The 25,500-nt window shown below is 42.5% G+C and overlaps 2 protein-coding genes across 2 annotated transcripts in view; both read right to left on the bottom strand.

Annotated features, from left to right (window-relative positions):
- Positions 1-536: 536 nt before the first annotated feature.
- Positions 537-11,164, bottom strand: lg02h16orf87 (linkage group 02 C16orf87 homolog). The gene is made up of 4 exons (XM_061893305.1): positions 10,883-11,164; positions 3,045-3,144; positions 873-1,052; positions 537-790 (listed from the first exon to the last, which is right to left on the bottom strand). The coding sequence occupies exons 1-4, from the start codon at positions 10,946-10,948 to the stop codon at positions 672-674; spliced, it is 465 nt and encodes a 154-aa protein (XP_061749289.1). The 5' UTR covers positions 10,949-11,164; the 3' UTR covers positions 537-671.
- Positions 11,165-23,110: 11,946 nt separating this feature from the next.
- vps35 (VPS35 retromer complex component) overlaps positions 23,111-25,500 on the bottom strand; it is a 37,587-nt gene continuing 35,197 nt past the window's right edge. Inside the window, exon 17 of the mRNA XM_061893278.1 lies at positions 23,111-23,929. Coding sequence (XP_061749262.1) covers positions 23,750-23,929 — 180 coding nt within the window. The 3' untranslated portion in view covers positions 23,111-23,749. The remainder of the gene's footprint in view (positions 23,930-25,500) is intronic.

The following is a 25,500-nucleotide window of genomic DNA, read 5'->3' as shown; positions in this document are numbered from 1 at the left end:
GGACACAACGGCATTGACTAGGATGGCGAAAGCGGGAATCGAACCTGCAACCCTCAAGTTGCTGGCACGGCCGCTCTACCAACCGAGCTAAACCGCCCCAACTTGCACTTGCAGATGTAGCGACGAATTGTATTTAGTGACAGTGGTTTTCTGAAGTATTCCTGAGCCCATGTGGTGATATCCTTTAGAGATTGATGTCGGTTTCTGATACAGTGCCGTCTGAAGGATCGAAGCTCACGGTCATTCAATATTTTGTTTATTTCAACTACTTATCTCTACAATACGCATTGAGGCTATAAAGTGTGTTTTATCTGATTGCTTGATTAATGGAACAAAACTAATTGATACTCGATTACTAAAATAATGGATAGCTGCAACCCTAGTTGGAATTCACAAAAAGGAGAGAAGAGTAAGTGGGTTAATCCTGGGTTTGGGATTAGAATGTCCTAGTGTGAGTACGTCCTAATACTTCTACCTTTGGTCAAACATCTTCTTGCTCAACTTCCTGTGATGAAAGAAAACAAGACTTGTTGACATAAAGATGAAACATTGCTAGTTTATTTCCAAAACAGGCATGGTGTGCGTCCTCTTCTTCACACTGTCCTAAATTCCACATCAGTCTCTCCACAAGTTCTCTTTGGTGGACTTTCTGGCCGCGTCCTGAAAAGTCCCTACATGATGAGCGTCTGACCCAGGATCTTGCGGTTGATCTCTGCCAACGCCACGGAGAAGACGAAGGCCTTCTCGTCCGAGAGGCCGGCGTAGACGTCCACTTCCTTCTCCTGTTTGTCTGCCCACACCAGAACACGCGTGCTGGTTTTCATCACAAACATTGCTCAAGTTCTCCTAAATCCCCTCCCACAATGGCTTACCTTTGTCCTCGTCCTGCTTCTTCAGGCCCACCGTCTTGGGTCTGCCCCGCCCCCTCCTGATGGGGTCCGACTGGCTGTTGGCTCGAGCTCGTCTCCTGTTCTCCACGTCGTTGGTTAAAGGAGACTCCATTCGGTCTCTCCGGATGCGCTCCGTCCTCCTGCGCTTGGATTCCAGATTGTCTTGACATGTGCGACAAAAAACACAACTCATTGTGAGGCGTGAAAGGGGCGGGGCTAAACCAATTACTAACCTAAAAGTAACTGAAATGTCTACTTCAAGGTCGTGGTGTACAGACACCGTTTCCATATGAGTTGGGAAATTGTGTTGGATGTAAATATAACTGGAATTGCAAATCCTTTTCAACCCATATTCAGTTGGATGCACTACAAAGACAAGATATTTGATGTTCAAACTCATAAACTTAATTTTTTCTTGCAAATAATAATTAACTTAGAATTTCATGGCTGCAACACGTGCCAAAGTAGTTGGGAAAGGGCATGTTCACCACTGTGTTACATCACCTTTTCTTTTAACAACAATCAATAAACTTTTGGGAAACTAATTGTTGAAGCTTTGAAAGTGGAATTATTTCCCATTCTTGTTTTATAAATAAATAAATAAATGGGTTGTACTTGTATAGCGCTTTTCTACCTTCAAGGTACTCAAAGCGCTTTGACACTACTTCCACATTTACCCATTCACACACACATTCACACACTGATGGAGGGAGCTGCCATGCAAGGCGCCAACCAGCACCCATCAGGAGCAAGGGTGAAGTGTCTTGCTCAGGACACAACGGACGTGACGAGGTTGGGATTTGAACCAGGGACCCTCGGGTTGCGCACGGCCACTCTCCCACTGCGCCACGCCGTCCCATGTAGAGCTTCAGTCGTTCAACAGTCCGGGGTCTCCGCTGTCGTATTTTACGCTTCATAATACGCCACACATTTTCGACTGGAGACAGGTATAGACTGCAGGCGGGACAGGAAACTACTCGCACTCTTTTTTTTACAAAGCCACGCTGTTGTAACACATGTGATGAACGTGGCTTGGCATTGTCTTGCTGGGGCGTCCATGAAAAAGACAGCGCTTAAATGGCAGAATATGTTGTTCCAAAACCTGTATGTACCTTTCAGCATTAATGGTGCCTTCACAGATGTGTAAGTTACCCACGCCTTGGGCACTAATACACTCCCATACCATCACAAAGGCTGGCTTTTGAACTTGGCGTCGATAACAGTCTGGATGGTTCGCTTCCCCTTTGGTCCAGATGACACAACGTTGAATATTTCCAAAAACAATTTGAAATGTGGTCTCGTCAGACCACAGTACACTTTTCCACTTTGCATCAGTCCATCTTAGATGATCTCGGGCCCAGAGAAGCCGGCGTCGTTTCTGGATGTTGTTGATAAATGGCTTTCGCTTTGCATAGTAGAGCTTTAACTTGCACTTGCAGAAGTAGCGACGAATTGTATTTAGTGACAGTGGTTTTCTGAAGTATTCCTGAGCCCATGTGGTGATATCCTTTAGAGATTGATGTCGGTTTCTGATACAGTGCCGTCTGAGGGATCGAAGCTCACGGTCATTCAATGTTGGTTTCCGGCCAAGCCGCTTACGTGGAGTGATTTCTCCAAATTCTCTGAACCTTTTGATGATATTAGGGACCGTAGATGTTGAAATCCCTAAATTTCTTGCAATTGCACTTTGAGAAACGTTGTTGTTAAACTGTTTGACTATTTGCTCACGCAGTTGTGGACAAAGGGGTGTACCTCGCCCCATCCTTTCTTGTGAAAGACTGAGCATTTTTTGGGAAGTTGTTTTTTATACCCAATCATGGCACCCACCTGTTCCCAATTAGCCTGCACACCTGTGGGATGTTCCAAATAAGTGTTTGATGAGCATTCCTGAACTTTATCAGTATTTATTGCCACCTTTCCCAACTTCTTTGTCACGTGTTGCTGGCATCAAATTGTAAAGTTAATGTTTATTTGCAAAATAAAAAAAATGTTTATCAGTTTGAACATCAAATATGTTGTCTTTGTTGCATATTCAACTGAATATGGGTTGAAAATGATTTGCTAATCATTGTATTCTGTTTATATTTACATCTAACACAATTTCCCAACTCACATGGAAACAGGGTTTGTATTTTTTCATAATACTGCGCTCACCTGCTCCGTTTGGCGGCGAGGACTCGTTTGACTTGGCATTGAGGAGCTTCCGGCTGATAAACACGAAACCGCACGGGCATGACTTGCACGCCACGGGAATCTGGACGTGAGAAAATGAGAGACTTTGATGACGTGCAACTTTTTTTTTTTTTTTTATCTGAACAACCTGAAACCAGCATCTGTCATTTTAACCACAACTCATTTGGTCAAAAACCATAAAGGAAGTTTGTTAAAAGCAAAACCCCTGTTTTTTGCCCAAATATGGCGGACAGAAATCAAGATGGCCGACTTCCTGTTCGTTTTCAGGTATATGTACCGTATTTTCCGGACTATAAAGCGCACCGGATTATAAGGTGCACCGCCGATCAATGATCTACTTTTGATCTTTTTTCATATATAAGGCGCACCTGATCATAGGCAAATTAAAAGAGTCATATTATTATTATATTTTCTATTATTTAAAACACTTCCTTGTGGTCTACATCAGTGTTGTTCAACCTTTTTTGAGCCAAGGCACATTTTTTTCATTGAAGGCACACCGTGAGCAGAAAATCCATCCATCCATCCATCTTCTACCGCTTATTCCCTTTTGGGGTCGCGGGGGGCGCTGGCGCTTATCTCAGCTACAATCGGGCGGAAGGCGGGGTACACCCTGGACAAGTCGCCACCTCATCGCAGGGCCAACACAGATAGACAGACAACATTCACACTCACATTCACACACTAGGGCCAATTTAGTGTTGCCAATCAACCTATCCCCAGGTGCATGTCTTTGGAAGTGGGAGGAAGCCGGAGTACCCGGAGGGAACCCACGCAGTCACGGGGAGAACATGCAAACTCCACACAGGAAGATCCCGAGCCTGGATTTGAACCCAGGACTGCAGGAACTTCGTATTGTGAGGCAGACGCACTAACCCCTCTGCCACCGTGAAGCCCGTGAGCAGCAAATGTAAAAAAAAAATTAAAACTCACAGCCGATATTGACAGTAAAAAGTTGTTCTGGCAAATGTTGGATATGAATTCAAACCATAGCCATCCATGCATCACTATAGCTCTTGTCTCAAAGTAGGTGTACTGTCACCACCTGTCACATCACACCCTGACTTATTTGGAGGTTTTTGCTGTTTTCCTGTGTGTAGTGTTTTAGTTCTGGTCTTGCGCTCCTATTTTTGTGGCTTTTCCTGATTTGTTGGTATTTTCCTGTAGCAGTTTCATGTCCTCCTTTGAGCGCTATTCCCCGCAGCTGCTTTGTTTTAGCAATCATGACCATTTAAGTTGTTTTTAATCCTTCTTTGTTTGGACATTGTTTGTCATGTCATGTACGGATGTACTTTGTGGACGCCGTCTGCTCCACGCGTTGTAAGTCTTTGCTGTCGTCCAGCATTATGTTTTTGTTTCCTTTGCAGCCAGTTCAGTTTTAGTTTTGTTTTGCATGCCTTTTCTTAGCGGCACTCGCCTTTTGTTATTTTTGGTTTAAGCATTAGATACCTTTTTACCTGCACGCTGCCTCATGGTGTCGTCTGCATATTGTGATCACGACAAACCATGTTCCCGACACCTACAAAGCAATTCGCTACCTGCTGCTATTTGCTGATATGAAATATTATTACAGAGTTACTCTGCCGATCTTTAGACAGCACAGACACTCAACAACGGCACATTATTTGCAAATTATAATCACTGGTTTGCAAAAAAATGTTTTTAACCCAATTAGGTGAAATTACAGAATCTCCCACGGCACACCAGACTGTATCTCACGGCACATTGGTTGAAAAACACTGGTCTACATAACATACAGTATAATGGTGGTTCTTTGGTCAAAATGTTGCATAGATTATGTTTCACAGATCATCTTCAAGCCGCTTTCTGACAGATGCTTCCGGATGCCCCTTATTTTACATGGCTCACCTTTGGCATCGTCTCCTCCCTGTCTTCTTTGTTGTAGCGGTGTAGCGTGCAAGGATGGGGGTGGAAGAAGTGTCAAAAGATGGAGCTAACTGTTTTAATTACATTCAGACTTTACTTCAGTCAATAACGGAGCAACATCTCCTCATCCGGACACAAAACATGTCCCGTGTAAAAACGTCTGACCTGAACTCTAATAACTAAAAGTTCCCTGAGTGAATAATGTAAACTATGTTTTATAATGTTTTAGCGCTTTCATGGAACGTTTACTGACAGATATAAGTAAAAACTTTATACTACTTTATATTAGAGATGGCAACAGCGGAGGATCAATCAATCAATCAATGTTTACTTATATAGGCCTAAATCACTAGTGTCTCAAAGGGCTGAATGCCCCATTGATTGACTGATTGATTGAAACTTTTATTAGTACATTGCACAGTTCAGTACATATTCCGTACAATTTGACCACTAAATGGTAACACCCGAATATGTTTTTCAACTTAAGTCGGGGTCCACGTTGATCAATTCATAGTAATAACAAGACGATAGAGAAAAAAAAGAAGCTTATCAACTATGGTGTTTCTACGGACTACAAAGACGGACATGCGCAATTTTTCAGAACTTATGCAGATCAGCAGGTACCAGACGGTGAGAAAAGGTCCTAAAACATAAAAAATAAAATACTTTATAACGACAAAGACGGACCTGAAGTTGGTCGAAAGATTTAAGTGTTGAATTAAATCAAAATAACAATTAATATATCCATCCATCATCTTCCGCTTATCCGAGGTCGGGTCGCGGGGGCAGCAGCCTAAGCAGGGAAACCCAGACTTCCCTCTCCCCAGCCACTTCGTCTAGCTCTTCCCGGGGGATCCCGAGGCGTTCCCAGGCCAGCCGGGAGACATAGTCTTCCCAACGTGTCCTGGGTCTTCCCCGTGGCCTCCTACCAGCTGGACGTGCCCTAAACACCTCCCTCGGGAGGCGTTCGGATGGCATCCTGACCAGATGCCCGAACCACCTCATCTGGCTCCTCTCCATGTGAAGGAGCAGCGGCTTTACTTTGAGTTCCTCCCGGATGACAGAGCTTCTCACCCTATCTCTAAGGGAGAGCCCCGCCACCCGGCGGAGGAAACTCATTTGGGCCGCTTGTACCCGTGATCTTATCCTTTCGGTCATGACCCCAGAGCTCATGACCATAGGTGAGGATGGGAACGTAGATCGACCGGTAAATTGAGAGCTTTGCCTTCCGGCTCAGCTCCTTCTTCACCACAACAGATCGGTACAACGTCCGCATTACTGAAGACGCCGCACCGATCCGCCTGTCGATCTCACGATCCACTCTTCCCCCACTCGTGAACAAGACTCCTAGGTACTTGAACTCCTCCACTTGGGGCCGGGTCTCCTCCCCAACCCGGAGATGGCATTCCACCCTTTTCCGGGCGAGAACCATGGACTCGGACTTGGAGGTGCTGATTCTCATTCCGGTCGCTTCACACTCGGCTGCGAACCGATCCAGTGAGAGCTGAAGATCCCGGTCAGATGAAGCCATCAGGACCACATCATCTGCAAAAAGCAGAGACCTAATCCTGCGGTCACCAAACCGGAACCCCTCAACGCCTTGACTGCGCCTAGAAATTCTGTCCATAAAAGTTATGAACAGAATCGGTGACAAAGGACAGCCTTGGCGGAGTCCAACCCTCACAATTAATATATGACTAATTAAATAAAGCGCAGTGGAAGAGTGGCCGTGCGCAACCCGAGGGTCGCTGGTTCAATCCCCACCTAGTACCAACCTCGTCACGTCCGTTGTGTCCTGAGCAAGACACTTCACCCTTGCTCCTGATGGGTGCTGGTTAGTGCCTTGCATGGCAGCTCCCTCCATCAGTGTAGAATGTGTGTGTGAATGGGTAAATGTGGAAGTAGTGTCAAAGCGCTTTGAGTACCTTGAAGGTAGAAAAGCGCTATACAAGTACAACCCATTTATATGACTAATTACGAGGAAAAAAATGTGATTGAGACCCTCCGGGCCAAACTTCAAGGGAGCCCTAAAGGTTGGAAATAGAGATGTCCGATAATATCGAGGTGGGGATATTATTGGCCGAAAAATGCTTAATAATATCGTAATATCGGAAATTATCTGTATCGGTTTCAAAAAGTAAAATTTAAAACTTTTTAAAACGCCGTTGTGTACACGGACGTAGGGAGAAGTACAGAGCGCCAATACACCTTAGAGGCCTGCCTTTGCATGCCTGCCCGATCACATAATATCTATGGCTTTTCACACACACAAGTGAATGCAAGGCATTCTTGGTCAACAGCCATACAGGTCACACTGAGGGTGGCCGTATAAACAACTTTAACACTGTTAAAAATATGCGCCACACTGTGAACCCACACCAAACAAGAATGACAAAACACATTTCGGGAGAACATCCGCACCGAAACACAACAGTACAAATACCCAGAACCCCTTGCAGCACTAACTCTTCCGGGACACCACAATATACACCCCCCCCCCCCACTATCCTAATCCCCAATCTCTGCCCACCTCCACCTCCTCATGCTCTCTCAGGGGGAGCATATCCCAAATTCCAAGCTGCTGTTTTGAGGCATGTTAAAAAAAAATAATGCCCTTTGTGACTTCAATAATAAATATGGCAGTGCCATGTTGGCATTTTTTTTACATAACTTGAGTTGATTTATTTTAGAAAACCTTGTTACATTGTTTAATGCATCCAGCGGGGCATCACAACAAAATTAGGCATACTAATGTGTTAATTCCACGACTGTATATATCTGTATCGGTTGATATCGAAATCGGTAGGTTGGACAATATCGGAATATCGGATATCGGCAAAAAAAGCAATTATCTGACATCTCTAGTTGGAAATGTTATATATTGTATTGCAGAGTTGTCAAACTCATTTTAGCTCAGGGGCCACATGGAGGAAAATCTGTGCACACGCTGGCCGGACTATTAAAATCATGGCATTAAAACTAAAATATAAAACCAACTCCAGATTGTTTTCTTTGTTTTACCTGGGCCACAAATAGAACAAACATATTCTGAAAATATTACAATAAAAATATAGAAAAAAACCCCGGCAGCGGTAAAGTTTAGATCCATGAAGGACAGAAGAAAGTGAATGAATGTTCATAACTGAGTACAGTTATAAATGCACAACAAATTGTTTTATTTTGTTTTATTTTTTTAAATAAATTAATTAAAGGCCGTAGTGGCCACATGCATGGACAGCACCATTCAGCTTTTATTTCCAAAATTGTGTACACAACTGAATTGGGGTCTTATGGCCTCTTATGTGGACACTTTTACTGCCATCTGGTGGTGTCAGAAGAGTATAACTTACAATGGAATTTGGAAAATAAAGTGTAAAAATAAAAATGAGCATGTCATTACAAATAAGTACACCTTTGTGTACTTATGGACTAAGTAAGTCATATCAAAAGATGATTTTTTGTTTTTATTCTAATTAGGGTCCAATAAGCCCTAACAGCAATGAGAAATAAAAAAACAGCATGTAAACAAACAGCTTGGGCCTTAAGAGGTTAAGTAACATTTATGACAACCTCTTCCCAAAACACAATACAGAATGTGAGCAATAACAGGATAATGCACACATTTATCAATTGTCTTCAAAAGGGTTACAAAAAACTGTGACGGTTCTAATACTAATGGGGTTTGGAATTGGGGGTTGAATCACCAAAATGATTCCCAAGCGTGGCCACCTCTGCTGCTCACTGCTCCCCTTCATCCCTGGGAGTGGAACAAGGGAATGGGTCAAATGCAGAGGGTAATTTCGCCACACCTCATGTGTGTGTGACTATCCGTGGTACTCATACTTGCCAACATTGAGACCTCTGAATTCGGGAGATGGGGGGCGGGGGTGTGTGTGTGTGTGTATATATATATATATATGCGATAAGGTGGCGGCTTGTCCAGGGTGTACGCCGCCTTCCGCCCGATTGTAGCTGAGATAGGCGCCAGCGCCCCCCGCAACCCCAAAAGGGAATAGGCGGTAGAAAATGGATGGAAGGATATATATATACATACACATATATATATATATATATATATATATATATATATATATATATATATATATCCGAATGGATGGAAGGATATATATATATATATATATATATATATGTAGGTGTGGGAAAAATCACAAGACATCAGGAGATGATTGAGGGAACCCCTCATGAAACAGTTCTGTAGAGATGAAGTAGTCTTGTGATTTTTCCCACACCTACATATTGCGCTCTACCACGGTATCGAGCACTATTCTCTGGACAATCCAATCAAGACATACATACATACATACATACATACATATATATATATATATATATATATATATATATATCCTTCCATCCATTTTCTACCGCCTATTCCCTTTTGGGGTTGCGGGGGGCACTGGCGCCTATCTCAGCTACAATCGGGCGGAAGGCGGGGTACACCCTGGACAAGCCGCCACCTCATCGCATATATATATATATATATATATATATATATATATATATATATATATATATATATATATATATATACACAAAAGGGAATAGGCGGTAGAAAATGGATGGAAGGATATATATATATATATATATATCCTTAGGATATATATATATATATCCTAATGGATGGAAGGATATATATATATATATATATATATATATATATATATATATGTATATCCTTCCATCCATTTTCTACCGCCTATTCCCTTTTGGGGTTGCGGGGGATTTTTTTCCAATCATTTTGGAACTTGCAAGCGTACTTCTTCTTCTTACTCATCATCGCCATATCTCTCCTTCGTTCTTCTGCTTAGTCGTCTCTGTTATGTTTTTGGACATTACTACTTGCCGTAGTTTTGAAGCCATGCATGATTGGAATCCGGATGTTGTGTGTCAGTGTATTAACGTGCCGGCTGGAATAAACACACGTTGAGAAATAGCTCCATGACAGCCTACTTTATGGGTTACTGAGCTCCAAAAGCCGTATATGTTATGTGACTGGGCCGGCACGGGTGAAAATCGAGAGATATTCGGGAGAATGGTTGCCCCGGGAGATTTTCGGGAGGGGCACTGAAATTTGGGATTCTCCCAGGAAAACTGTGAGGGTTGGCAAGTATGGTGGTACTTCAACTTTAATCAAATATCATCCCAGGGGCCATAGATAATTTATTCGCGGGCCGGTCTTGGCACGCGGGCCTTGACTTTGACAACCTTGATTGTATTGATTTTTAAAATGGAAAAAAAATCAAAGTGGATCCCGCATGCTTTGATGTTTAAGTGTGTGGTCCTCAGTGGAAAAAGTTTGGACGTATCTTTGCGATAGTGACGTAACTGGACGAAAGAGGAACTGCAGCTGTCAATCACCCTTCATATAAGACCCGCCCCCTCCGTCACCAATACTTTTAACTTGAATAATACATTTTGATGGTTTGTATTCCCATTAGTGTGGATTCTGCTGTACTAATAATATTATAGACACTCGAATGCGTAGTGAATGCGTTATTTTCTAAGGTAAAGGCATAGATTTGGAAAATGTCACCACATAATACAGTGCTATGATAAATAATACAGTTTGGCCGGAAGTGCTTTGCATATCTTATTTTTAGCTCAGTGTGATTTGACGACATTAAATCAAAAATCCCGACATCATTTTTGGTGCATGCAAATCAACCGTCAGGGGGCAGATATGGTGAATCGTATTTTTTAAGCAGTTAAATAAACAGTTTTAATGTTTTTTGTTTTGTTTTGGGGGGTAATTATTGCAGTGAAAATAGGACGTGTGCAAAGGGTGAGACGTATTTCCGCCAAACAAGCGACCTCACTTGTAATATATAAAAATAACACTTAATAACTATAAAACCACAGCGTCACATTAAAATTAAACACATTTTCCTCACCTGTTGGTCGCATTCTGGACAAGATTTAGTAGCCATTTTGACTTTCTTTGTTTTATTTGTCGACATACTCCGACTCCTCCGGCGCAGGCAAATAACAACCGCGGCCGCTCGACTCCTCACATGGAGGGAAACATCTCAAAAATGTGGAAAAAAATAAAGAACGCTTTGGCGAATTATTATTCGGTTAATGGAACATCCCAACACAGCGGCGAAAATAAGCTCAAATAAAAAGTAAGAATTGCACTCGTGCTACGCGCATGCGCACATGGGTTAACTGCCGCCGTGCGGCTTTCAAGGACCGTGGGGGAAAATAAGCTTTTAAAATCCCTTCACATTTTAAGGTGGAAAGGGTCACATTTGAGATGGGGCGAGGGTATATTCATTATTAAAGAGACATTTTCACCGTTATTTCCTTTCTCGCAACTCCAACAGAAGGTTGTTATACGTGTAACATAGTACTGGAGGGACGAGGGCGGGGCCTAACCACATCTAAGCCTTCGCGACAGAGGGTGTCCTATTAAATACTAATGCAAGTGAATCCAGCACATGTATAGAAAAACACATGTTTTCATTTCATTTAATACAATAAGAAACAATGCCAACTTCACAGCAAAAAATAAATAAAAAAATGTTAATCAACCTCAACCAAAAGCAAAGTATTAATAAATGAAATACTGTACAATACAACTTGGATAATAGTAGAAGCCATTAGTTCAAGTAGCACCTCAGAAAGACATGGCTCTCCAAGTACGATCATAATGACCAACAATTAAATACAGTAGCATAGTAGGCCTACGTGTTCATTATAACAAGGCAGAGGTTTTATTTAAGTATATTTCATATTTTTGGCCACTGTAACATTACACTCAATGCACAAACATCAACAACGATGTTCCATATAGAGTACATATTTACAGACTTCTTTGGCGTACTACTGGATGGAACCTGCTTACCACCACAGTTTGAGAATCACTGCACTACAGTGCAGTCACACACTGATGTTGGTCAAGAGGCCTGGCTCTCAGTTTTCTTTCTAATTAATCCCAAATGTGTTCTATCGGGCTCAGGTCAGGACTCTGTGCAGGCCAGTCAAGTTCATCTACACCAGACTCTGTCATCCATGTCTTTATGGACCTTGCTTTGTGCACTGGTGCAGAGTCATGTTGGAAGAGGAAGGGGCCCTGCTCCAAACTGTTCCCACAAGGTTGGGAGCATGGAATTGTCCAAAATGTTTCGGTATCCTGGAGCATTCAAAGTTCCTTTCACTGAGCCAAACTCCTGAAAAACAACGCCACAACATAATTCCTCCTCCACCAAATTTCACACTCGGCACAATGAAGTCCGAAATGTACCGTTCCCCTGGCAACTTCCAAACCCAGATCAGATTGCCAGATGGAAAAGCATGAATCATGACCCCCGCAAATGCGTCCCCGGTGCTCTAGAGTCCAGTGGCAACATGCTGTACACCACTGCAACCGACGCTTTACATTGGACTTGGTGCTGTATGGCTTAGATGTAGCTAATCGGCCATGGAAACCCATCCCATGAAGCTCTCTGCGTACTGTACGTGGGCTGCGACGCTTGTGACCCCGGGGGACATGCTTTATCACAGGGGTGTCCAAAGTGTAAACCGGGGAGAATTTGCGGCCCGCAGCTCAGGTTTTGTTGGCCAGCATCATATTGTCAAAATAAAAAACAAGTAAAAGAAGAACAAAAAAGTATTGTCGGGAGAAAAAGATGACATTTTGTAAAGGGTGTACCCCGTGGTATTTTAGGCTTCATATTGTGCCACACATTTCCAATGGGAAACAGATCTGGACTAAAGGCAGGCCAGTCTAGTACCCTCATTCTTTTATTATGAAGCCACGCTGTTGTAATACGTCGCTTGGCATTGTCTGGCTGAAATAAGCAGCGTCGTCCATGATAACGTTGCTGGGATGGCAACATATGTTGCTCCAAAACCTGTATGGACCATTCAGCATTAATGGTGCTTTCGCAGATGCGTAAGTTACCCATGCCGTGTGCACTAATACACCCCCATTCCATCACAGATGCTGGCTTTTGAACTTTGCGCCTAGAACAATCCGGATGGTTCTTTTCCTCTTTGTTCTGGAGAACACAACGTCTACAGTTTCCAAAAACAATTTGAAGTGTGGACCCGTCCTACCACAGAACACTTTTCCACTTTGCATCAGTCCATCTTAGATGAGCTCGGGCCCAGCAAAGCCAGCAGCATTTCTGGGTGTTGTTGATAAATTGCTTTCGCTTCGCGTAGTAGTTTTAACTTGCAGTTACAGATGAAGCGACAAGCTGTAGTTACTGACAGTGGTTTTCTAAAGTGTTCCTGAGCCCATGTGGTGAAATCCTTTACACATTGATGTCGCTTCTTGATGCAGTACCGCCTGAGGGATCGAAAGACCGTAATATCATCGCTTACGTGCAGTGTTTTCTCCAGATTCTCTGAACCTTTTGATGATGTGACAGACTGTAGATGGGGAAATCCCTAAATTCCTTGCAATAGCTCGTTGAGAAATGTTGTTCTTAAACTGTTTGACAATTTGTTCACAAAGTGGTGACCGTCGCCCCATCCTTGTTTGTGAATGACTGAGCATTTCATGGAAGCTGCTTTTATACCCAATCATGGCACCCACCTGTTCCAAATGAGCCTGCTCACCTGTGGGATGTTCCAAATAAGTGTTTGATGAACATTCCTCAACTTTCTCAGACTTTTTTACCACTTGTGCCAGCTTTTTGGAAACAAGTTGCAAGCGTCAAATTTCAAATAAGCTAATATTTGCAAAAAAATTACAAAATGTCCCAGTTGTCTTTGCAGTCTATTCAACAATAATTTGAAAAGGACCTGCAAATCATTTTATTTAATCTTTATTTATCATTTACACAACGTGCAAAGTTTATTGGTTTTGGGTTTTGTAATAACAATGCAAGTGAGCATTTCAAAGACATGTTTTTCATTCATGTATTTTTTATCATTGTAATATGAAGCTCAATAACCCTAATTGTCCTAAATATTTAAACAACAAACAAAATGGACTCAATCTCAGCAAAAAGTGCAGTTTTTCCACAATTGGAAAAACTGGGTCACGCGGTTCATTTTGTTGCCAATGCCATCATGGCATACTTGTTCGATCGTCCATGCTGATGGGCTTACAGTGGAGCAAAAAAGTATTTAGTCAGCCAGCGATTGTGCAAGTTCTCCCACTTAAAAAGATGACAGAGGTCTGTAATTTTCATCATAGGTACACTTCAACTGTGAGAGACAGAATGTGAAAAAAAAAATCCAGGAATTCAAATTGTAGGAATTTTAAATAATTTATTTGTAAATTATGGGGCAAAATTAGTATTTGGTCACTTCAAACAAGGAAGATCTCTGGCTCTCACAAACCTGTAATTTCTTCTTTAAGAAGCTCTTCTGTCCTCCACTCATTACCTGTATTAATGGAACCTGTTTGAACTTGTTATCTGTATAAAAGACACCTGTCCACAACCTCAAACAGTCAGACTCCAAACTCCACTATGGCCAAGACCAAAGAGCTGTCGAAGGACACCAGGAAAATAATTGTAGACCTGCACCAGACTTGGAAGAGTGAATCTACAATAGGCAAGCAGCTTGGTGTGAAAAAATAAACTGTGGGAGCAATTATCAGAAAATGGAAGACATACAAGATCACTGATAATCTCCCTCGATCTGGGGCTCCACGCAAGATCTCATCCCGTGGGGTCAAAATGATCATGAGAACGGTGAGCAAAAATCCTAGAACCACACGGGGGGACTGGTGAATGACCTGCAGAGAGCTGGGACCAAAGTAAATAAGGTTACCATCAGTACCACACTACGCCGACAGGGAATGAAATCCTGCAGTGACAGACGTGTCCCCCTGCTTAAGCCAGTGCATGTCCAGGCCCGTCTGAAGTTTGCCAGAGAGCACATGGATGATACAGCAGAGGATTGGGAGAATGTCATGTGGTCAGATGAAACCAAAATAGAACTTTTTGGTATAAACTCTACTCGTCGTGTTTGGAGGAAGAAGAATACTGAGTTGCATCCCAAGAACACCATACCTACTGTGAAGCATGGGGGTGGAAACATCATGATTTGGGGCTGTTTTTCTGCTAAGGGGACAGGACGATTGATCCGTGTTAAGGAAAGAATGAATGGGGCCATGTATCGTGAGATTTTGAGCCAAAACCTCCTTCCATCAGTGAGAGCTTTGAATGGTTGACCAAATACTTATTTTCCACCATAATTTACAAATAAATTCTTTAAAATTCCTACAATGTTAATTCTTGGATTTATTTTTCTCACATTCTGTCTCTCACAGTTGAAGTGTACCTATGATGAAAATTACAGACCTCTGTCATCATTTTAAGTGGGAGAACTTGCACCATCGGTGGCTGACTAAATACTTTTTTGCCCCACAGTATATTGCTCATTCACTTTGAAGATGAATCATTCACCCACAGGGACATTTGGCTTTACAATCATGGTTTTTCTTCCTAACTCTTGCAACTTCCCAGTGGTTCTCACTCGGGATGCGATGTCCGTTAGGGCTGTGAATCTTTGGCCAACACACGATTCGATTAGATTCTATTGTATTATTGTATACTCTATTGTATATATGATAGACATAATATATCAGTATATATAATACACTGTTCATATGTTATGTAAATATTATGTATATATGTTATATTTTATATCACTATATTTAGTCAATCAATCAATCAATGTTTACTTATATAGCCCTAAATCACTAGTGTCTCAAAGGGCTGCACAAACCACCACGACATCCTCGGTAGGCCCACATAAGGGCAAGGAAAACTCACACCCAGTGGGACGTCGGTGACAATGATGACTACGAGAACCTTGGAGAGGAGGAAAGCAATGGATGTCGAGCGGGTCTAACATGATACTGTGAAAGTTCAATCCATACTGGATCCAACACAGTCGCGAGAGTCCAGTCCAAAGCGGATCCAACACAGCAGCGAGAGTCCCGTTCACAGCGGAGCCAGCAGGAAACCATCCCAAGCGGAGGCAGATCAGCAGCGCAGAGATGTCCCCAGCCGACCTGCATTGTCCTATCCATCTTTGCACTTTCCATCATTGTAACTAAGCTACTGTGTGGAACAATTTCCCTTGTGGATCATTAAAGTTTGTCTAAGTCTGAGGACGAAACAATTCAATTCAGAATCGAATCTAGATTCAACTCGGGCTTCACGGTGGCAGAGGAGTTAGTGCGTCTGCCTCACAATACGAAGGTCCTGCAGTCCTGGGTTCAAATCCAGGCTGGGGATCTTTCTGTGTGGAGTTTGCATGTTCTCCCCGTGAATGCGTGGGTTCCCTCCGGGTACTCCGGCTTCCTCCCACTTCCAAAGACATGCACCTGGGGATAGGTTGATTGGCAACACTAAATTGGCCCCAGTGTGTGAATGTTGTCTGTCTATCTGTGTTGGCCCTGCGATGAGGTGGCGACTTGTCCAGGGTGTACCCCGCCTTCCGCCCGATTGTAGCTGAGATAGACGCCCGCGACCCCAAAAAGGGAATAAGCGGTAGAAAATGGATGGATGGATTTCTAGATTCAAAACGATTCTCGTATCAAAATCAATACTTTTTTTTTTAATAACAGTGGGTGCCAGTTCTACGATTTCCTCCATAAAATAGGTCAACTGCTCTGATAAATGTCCATAATACTTAAAAGAAAATTGGTTTGGTTTGATAAAATCTTACCCAAACATTTACTTAAGTGGCTGGACTGGACAGATTTCAGGAAAAAAACAAAATATTAAATCCTTTTTTAATTCGATTAAGAATGGTTACAAATAAGATTAGCAATTCAATCAATCAATCAATCAATGTTTATTTATATAGCCCCAAATCACAAATGTCTCAAAGGACTGCACAAATCATTACGACTACAACATCCTCGGAAGAACCCACAAAAGGGCAAGGAAAACTCACACCCAGTGGGCAGGGAGAATTCACATTCAGTGGGACGCCAGTGACAATGCTGACTATGAGAAACCTTGGAGAGGACCTCAGATGTGGGCAACCCCCCCCCTCTAGGGGACCGAAAGCAATGGATGTCGAGCGGGTCTAACATGATACTGTGAAAGTTCAATCCATAGTGGCTCCAAGACAGCAGTGAGAGTCCCGTCCACAGGAAACCATCTCAAGCGGATCAGCAGCGTAGAGATGTCCCCAACCGATACAGGCGAGCGGTCCATCCTGGGTCCCGACGAGCGGTCCATCCTGGGTCTCGACTCTGGACAGTCAGTACTTCATCCATGGTCATCGGACCGGACCCCCTCCACAAGGGAGGGGGGGGACATAGGAGAAAGAAAAGAAGCGGCAGATCAACTGGTCTAAAAAGGAGGTCTATTTAAAGGCTAGAGTATACAGATGAGTTTTAAGATGAGACTTAAATGCTTCTACTGAGGTGGCATCTCGAACTGTTACCGGGAGGGCATTCCAGAGTACTGGAGCCCGAACGGAAAACGCTCTATAGCCCGCAGACTTTTTTTGGGCTCTAGGAATCACTAATAAGCCGGAGTCTTTTGAACGCAATTAATTGGAAAATCTTTTTTTTTTTTTTTAACTCCTAATGTCCATGTAGTGTGTGTGTGTGTGTGTGTGTGTGTGTGTGTGTGTGTCAGCCAGCCGTCCTGCATGCTCATACCAAAAGATTGTATATGACTGATAAGGAACTTCACTCTGTTTATTTAATTCTGCACTCAAATAAATGTGCTCAGGTGCTGAGAGCTATGCACAGCAAAATTGCTCTTGCAGATTTTGAAAACCGGAGACAAAGAAAAGAAACACACATCGACGTTTCCAGCTGCGTTTCCATAACCCCGAGAAATGCGCAAAACCTAAATATCGCATAAGAAACTGGCAATAGAAACACCCACATTTTGAAAAACCTCTCAAATATCGCTAAAACATTTTTTACGCTCTCATCAGGTGGTTTTTCAGACGTTTCGATAATGAAATGTGTCACAAAAGCTTGATGGAAACACTTTTTTCACATTTACACGACACCTTTAAGGCCTACTGAAATGAGATTTTCTTATTTAAACGGGGATAGCAAGTCCATTCTGTGTTACACTTGATCATTTCGCGATATTGCCATATTTTTGCTGAAAGGATTTAGTAGAGAACATCCACAACAAAGTTCGCAACTTTCGGTGCTAAAAGAAAAGCCCTGCCTCCACAGAAAGTCACATGTTGATGGCTCCTCACATATTCACATTGATTTTAATGGGAGCCTCCAACAAAAAGTGCTACTCGGACCGAGAAAACGACAATTTCCCCATTAATTTGAGCAAGGATGAAAGATTCGTGTTTGAGGATATTGATAGCGACGGACTAGAAAAAAAGAAAAAAAAAACAAATTAAAAAAAAAAAAGTAAAGAAAAAAAACGCGATTGGATTGGGACGGATTCTGATGTTTTTAGACACATTTACTAGGATAATTCTGGGAAATCCCTTATCTTTCTATTGTTAGGCTAGTGTTTTAGTGAGTTTAACAGTACCTGATAGTCGGAGGGGTGTCTCCACGGGTGTCTTGACGCCATGTAGAGTTTCACCTCCAGGAATTTTAAAGAAGGAATCACCGTGTGTTTGTGTGGCTAAAGGCTAAAGCTTCCCAACTCCATCTTTCTACTTTGACTTCTCCAAAATTAATTGAACAAATTGCAAAAGATTCAGCAACACAGATCTCCAAAATACTGTGTAATTATGCGGTTAAAGCAGATGACTTCTAGCTGTGTGTGTGCACAGCGCTCATACTTCCTAAAAACCCATGAGGTCTTGCGTACACGTCATCATTACACGACGTTTTCAAGACGAAACTCCCGGGAATTTTAAAATTGCAATTTAGTAAACTAAAAAGGCCGTATTGGCATGTGTTGCAATGTTAATATTTCATCATTGATATATAAACTATCAGACTGCGTGGTCGCTAGTAGTGGCTTTCAGTAGGCCTTTAACACTGGATATGACGGTTCCGTGAATTCCTCCTTCACAATTATCTCCTAAAAATCTCTTTTTTGAGGCCACGGCCATACGTATGGTAATCACAGCTCCAAAACCATGGAATCGCAAAGCGTCCATCTTCATCCAAGTGAAGTCTCACGGTACGAGATTTTTACCTGAAACACAATTTCATGGAAACCCTTACAAGTCGCAAATATACTTTCGCGTAAAAACTTTTTCTTTCTTCGCCGGAGAGTCGAACCTCGGATTCAGGAGGAACAGTGTGGTTTTCGCCCTGGTCGTGGAACTGTGGACCAGCTCTATACTCTCGGCAGGGTTCTTGAGGGTGCATGGGAGTTTGCCCAACCAGTCTACATGTGCTTTGTGGACTTGGAGAAGGCATTCGACCGTGTCCCTCGGGAAGTCCTGTGGGGAGTGCTCAGAGAGTATGGGGTATCGGACTGTCTTATTGTGGCGGTCCGTTCCCTGTACAATCAGTGTCAGAACTTGGTCCGCATTGCTGGCAGTAAGTCGGACACGTTTCCAGTGAGGGTTGGACTCCGCCAAGGCTGTCCTTTGTCACCGATTCTGTTCATAACTTTTATGGACAGAATTTCTAGGTGCAGTCAAGGCGTTGAGGGGTTCCGGTTTGGTGGCCGCGGGATTAGGTCTCTGCTTTTTGCAGATGATGTGGTCCTGATGGCTTCATCTGGCCGGGATCTTCAGCTCTCACTGGATCGGTTCGCAGCCGAGTGTGAAGCGACCGGAATGAGAATCAGCACCTCCAAGTCCGAGTCCATGGTTCTCGCCCGGAAAAGGGTGGAGTGCCATCTCCGGGTTGGGGAGGAGACCCTGCCCCAAGTGGAGGAGTTCAAGTACCTAGAAGTCTTGTTCACGAGTGGGGGAAGAGTGGATCGTGAGATCGACAGGCGGATCGGTGCGGCGTCTTCAGTAATGCGGACGTTGTATCGATCCGTTGTGGTGAAGAAGGAGCTGAGCCGGAAGGCAAAGCTCTCAATTTACCGGTCGATCTATGTTCCCATCCTACCCTATGGTCATGAGCTTTGGGTCATGACCGAAAGGATAAGATCACGGGTACAAGCAGCCGAAATGAGTTTCCTGCTCTCCCTTAGAGATAGGGTGAGAAGCTCTGTCATCCGGGAGGAGCCAAAAGTAAAGCCGCAGCTCCTCCATATCGAGGAGCCAGATGATGTGGTTCGGGCATCTGGTCAGGATGCCACCCGAATGCCTCCCTAGGGAGGTGTTTAGGGCACGTCCAGCTGGTAGGAGGCCACGGGAAAGACCCAGGACACGTTGGGAAGACTATGTCTCCCGGCTGGCCTGGGAACGCCTCGGGATCCCCCGGGGAGAGCTGGACGAAGTAGCTGGGGAGAGTAAAGTTTGGGCTTCCCTGCTTAGGCTGCTGCCCCCCGCGACCCGACCTCGGATAAGCGGAAGATGATGGATGGATGGATGGATAGTTTATTTTGAACATGAACACACTTACAGCATAATACATCACACAGTTTCATATCATTTTACTTTACATCACGTCCGAAAAGGAGTGGGAAGAAGCAAAGCTTATTTAATCCTAGCCCTTTCCCACTTCAGAGCGTTTACAAATATATAGAATCATTTACTGACCTTTTAATAATAAAATAACATCTGTGAATTAGTATACACAACAGTTTTGTAATATGTAATCAATTAATTCAGTCATAATTAACATACTGAGATGCAGAATGTCTTATTTTCAATAAGGTTGAAGGTAATTCTCATAATTCTCTTCTTTGTACTTTGCAAGCACTGTTAATTTGAACAACCTCTTAAACTGGATCACATCAGTACAATGTTTAACTTCTTTACTTAATCCATTCCATCATTTAATTCCACATACTGATATGCTAAAGATTTTAAGTGTTGTACGTGCATACAAATGTTTTAAATTACATTTTCCTCTGAGGTTATATTTCTCCTCTTCGGTTGAGAAGAATTGTTGTACATTCTTTGATAGCAGGTTATAATTTGCTTTGTACATCATCTTAACTGTTTGCAATTTTACCAAATCAGCAAACTTTAATATTTTTGACTCAATAAATAAAGGTTTTGTATGATCTCTATATCCAACATTATGTATTCTTCTAATTGATCTTTTTTGTAACACAATTAACAGATGTAGCGCACATTTGTAGTTGTTTCCCCATATTTCTGCCCAATAACTCAGATATGGTAACACTCGCGAGCAGTAGAGAATATGAAGTGATTTTTGGCTCAAGATGTATTTTGCTTTAATCATTTTTGAAATGTTTTTTGCCACCTTATGTTTTGTATATGAGATTTCCAGTTCATTTTATCATTATTAATACTCCCAAAAATCTTGTTTCTTTTACCCTTTCAATATCTACTTTGTCCATTTGTATTCGTGCCTAATGCTCTTTAGTACTGTTACCAAATAGCATTATTTTAGTTTTACTGAGATTCAAAGATAGTCCGTTTTTAACTCCAATGGAAACACAGCTAAGTCATTATTAAATACATTGTTCAATTATTGACTTATTGAACCCGGTCTGGAATTGTATGAACTTTTTAAATGCCTTTGGACAGCGTATTCAATGCTTTTTAATGCCATTTAAGGCCTTATTATTGCAAATGTTTACAAAAATGTTTTTTTACGCTTTTTAGTAGGACTGTGAATCTTTGGGTACCCACACGATTCATAATCGATTCTTGATTCAAAATCTATACTTTTTTAATTGACATTTGGTGCCAATTTAATGATTAACTAAATTTCTCCATAAAATAGATAAACTGCTCTGATCAATTTATATATTACTAAAAATAAAACTGGTTTTGTTTAATGAAATACTTCCCAAACTTTTTATAGTCAAATACAAGTAAGGCTGTACAGCAAATATGAGCACCTACATCAAAAATATGATTTGCCTGAGTGGCTTCACAGGACTGATTGAAACCCACCCCCCAAAAAACGAGATTTTATTATTTGTAATCGATTAAAGGCCTACTGAAAGCCACTACTACCGACCACGCAGTCTGATAGTTTATATATCAATGATGAAATATTAACATTGCAACACATGCCAATACGGCCTTTTTAGTTTACTAAATTGCAATTTAAAATTTCGCTCGGAAGTATCATGCTAAAACGTTGTGGTATGATGACGCGTGCGCGTGAGGTCACACATTGTAGAGGACATCTTGTTCCAGCACCATTCCCAGCTATAAGTCGTCTGTTTTCATCACATAATTCCACAGTATTCCGGACATCTGTGTTGCTGAATCTTTTGCAATTTCTTTAATGAATAATGGAGACGTCAAAGAAGAAAGCTGTAAGTGGGAAGCAGTGTATTGCGGCCACCTTTAGCAACACAAACACAGCCGGTGTTTCATGGTTTACATTCCCAAAAGATGACGGTGAAGCTTTACTATGGAACAGAGCGGACAAGCGAACACGGTTGGATTTGACCACACACACAAAGTACAGTGTATTCTGCAGCGATCATTTCGAAAGATCGTGTTTCGAAGAGGGTCCCTAGCGATGGGCAGAGATGGGCATAGCCACCACCCGTCGACTGGTGCTGAAGAAAGGTGCGGGGCCGACCTTCAGGTTGTACAGGTACAACCATATAATCTCACTAAAACACTAGTAACACAATAAGCAGATAAGGGATTTTCCAGAATTATCCTAGTAAATGTGTCTAATAACATCTGAATCGCTCCCACTGTATAGTCTTTTGTTTTTTTTTTAGTCCTTCACTCTCACTTTCTTCAACCACGAATCTTTCATCCTCGCTCAAATTAATGGGGAAATCGTCGCTTTCTCGGTGCGAATCGCTCTCGCTGCTGGTGGCCATGATTGTAAACAATGTTCAGATGTGAGGAGCTCCACAACCCGTGACGTCACGCGCATATCGTCTGCTTCTTCCGGTACAGACAAGGCTTTTTTTATCAGCACCAAAAGTTGCAAATTTTATCGTCGATGTTCTCTACTAAATCCTTTCAGCAAAAATATGGCAATATGGCGAAATGATCAAGTATGACACATAGAATGGACCTGCTATCCCCGTTTAAATAAGAAAATCTAATTTCAGCAGGCCTTTAAGAATCGTTACAAAAAAGAATCACACTTCATTCAAAAATCACTTGGTTTTTTTTAAAGTGACCAATGAAAACCCTGTCGTGACATTGTAAAAGGGAAATTAACAAAACTGCGAATGCATTGTTAAGAATTTCCTTTATTTCAGTAAATGACAACGATAATTCCTATTTAGTCAGATTCTTCCTGGATGCGATTTACAAGTGGCTATGCACACAGAAAAAAATAAAATAAAAAAAGGAGACAACTGGTCAACGACGCCTCCGAAACGAAAGAGACGAGAAAGAGGCTGCGACAAATCAATTTTCCAAATCTTGACACACAAACGCGGACGTTGTTACATCATCAGAATGGTCGAGGACACCCGGCGACCCGTCGTGTCTGTTTGTCCTATGCGCGCGTGGAACCTGAAGACAACACGGCGGTCGCGCTATGTGATCATGTGACGAGGGCGGTGACTTCTACTCCTGCCAATTAGTCAACTAGCAACATGATGCATGTTAAAGAGACAAACGGAGAGGAATTGTTGGGAGTTAAGTGCGGTGTAGCTGACACGCTTCTGCCACATCGCCAACCAGTCGCTTGGCAAGCGGGGAGGAAATCATCACATCGAATGAGAATAATAATAATAATAATATGGATAGAGGGAGTTTTTGGGGCTCAGGGGACGGCTGTGATCCCCTCCGACTGGCTGGGATGAGACTGTGGTGTTGTCGTGTGTGTGTGCAGTCGCGTACGTGCGTCAGTGTGTGTCTTCACTTTAGAGGACCAGGCCCTCGTAGACGGGACCCTCGGACTCGGGGGATTCTCTCTGCAGGCGAAGATGTTCCAGTGTGTTGTGGAAGTGTTTGTTGATCTGCTCGCTCTCCTCGCTCGCCTCAAGGTTGGGAAGATCCTCCCGGATCTTCTGGATCAGCTGGTTCAACACCTGGACAGTCACCTGGACACACAACACAGGTCAGTCGTACGAGTCGGGATGGATTCAAGGAGACGGGTGAAACGGGAGAATGTGGCGTCTTAGAGCATCAAAAGGTGGCAGTAGGAAAATAATTTTGAAATTTCATTTACAGGACCCCGAAAATTATTTTTTTTGCCAAACCTGACACCTTTGTAAATTTGGGGCGTTTTCATACATATTAAGGGCCTCAAAAAGGTAGCTAAACTGGGGTAATAACAATAAAACAGCAATTTCAATAGGGTCCTTGCTCCGCTGCTCAGGCTCTAATTACACCGTCTATATAACTTTCACAGTATCATGTTAGACCCGCTCGACATCCATTGCTTTCCTCCTCTCTAAGGTTCTTATAGTCATCATTGTCACCGATGTCCCACTGGGTGTGAGTTTTCCTTGCCCTTATGTGGGCCTACCGAGGATGTCGTGGTGGTTTGTGCAGCCCTTTGAGACACTAGTGATTTAGGGCTATATAAGTAAACATTGATTGATTGATTGATTGATATAAAGTAAAAAAAAAAAAAAAGTAAAGTACCAATGATCGTCACACACACACTAGGTGTGGCGAAATTATTCTCTGCATTTGACCCATCGCCCTCGATCACCCCCTGGGAGGAGAAAGGAGCAGTGAGCAGCAGCAGTGGCCACGCCCGGGGATAATTTTTGGTGATTTAACCCCCAATTCCAACCCTTGATGCTCAGTACCAAACAGGGAGGCAATGGGTCCCATTTTTGTAGTCTTTGGTATGACTCGGCCGGGGTTTGAACTCACGACCTACCAATCTCAGGGCGGACACTCTAACCACTAGGCCACTGAGCCGACACTATCAGTGGTGTCAAATGTGCGGCCCGCGAACAGGTTTTATCCGGTCCGCGGGATGATTTTGCTAAGTATAAAAATGAGCCAAAATTTTTGAATGAAAGAAACGGCTGTTCTAAACGTGTCCACTAGATGTCGCGATAGCAATTCTTTGTATCTTTGTAGATGATGCCTCATATGTGAAAAAAAAATTACCCCCCTTGTTAGTGCACCATTCGAGGAAAATGAGCAAACTAATAATAATAATAATACATTTTATTTTGTATAGCGCTTTTCAGGGCACTCAAGGACGCTTTACAGGATAAAAAAAATAAAATATAAAACAGTTTAAAGTAATAATATAAACTACATAATAAACATCCTGTAATTAGGTTTAAATATCCATACATCCATTTTCTACCGCTTATTCCCTTTTGGGGTCGCGGGGGGCACTGGCGCCTATCTCAGCTACAATCGGGCGTTTAAATATTATTTTTTTTATCTTGAAAGATTGAAAATTAACACCAATGAGTTGACTGATGAACATTATCACATACCTTATTCAGAAAGTATAAATAATGACAAATAAAGATAGAATACTATTAACCGCAACATGCAAGCAGCGTAAAAACAAAAACAGCAACATTATGATTTCTACATTTTCAGAATGTGCCTGTTCTATTTTTAAACAAAGAAAACAATCTGGAGTTGTCTTTATTTTTAAGTTATCGTGCCGTGATTTACCAGCCGGTTCACGTGG

The sequence above is a fragment of the Nerophis ophidion genome, linkage group LG02, assembly GCF_033978795.1.
Source record: "Nerophis ophidion isolate RoL-2023_Sa linkage group LG02, RoL_Noph_v1.0, whole genome shotgun sequence".
Taxonomy (NCBI): Eukaryota; Metazoa; Chordata; class Actinopteri; order Syngnathiformes; family Syngnathidae; genus Nerophis; species Nerophis ophidion.
Note: the sequence above shows the minus strand (reverse complement) of the source record. Positions and strands in the feature narration are given on the sequence as shown.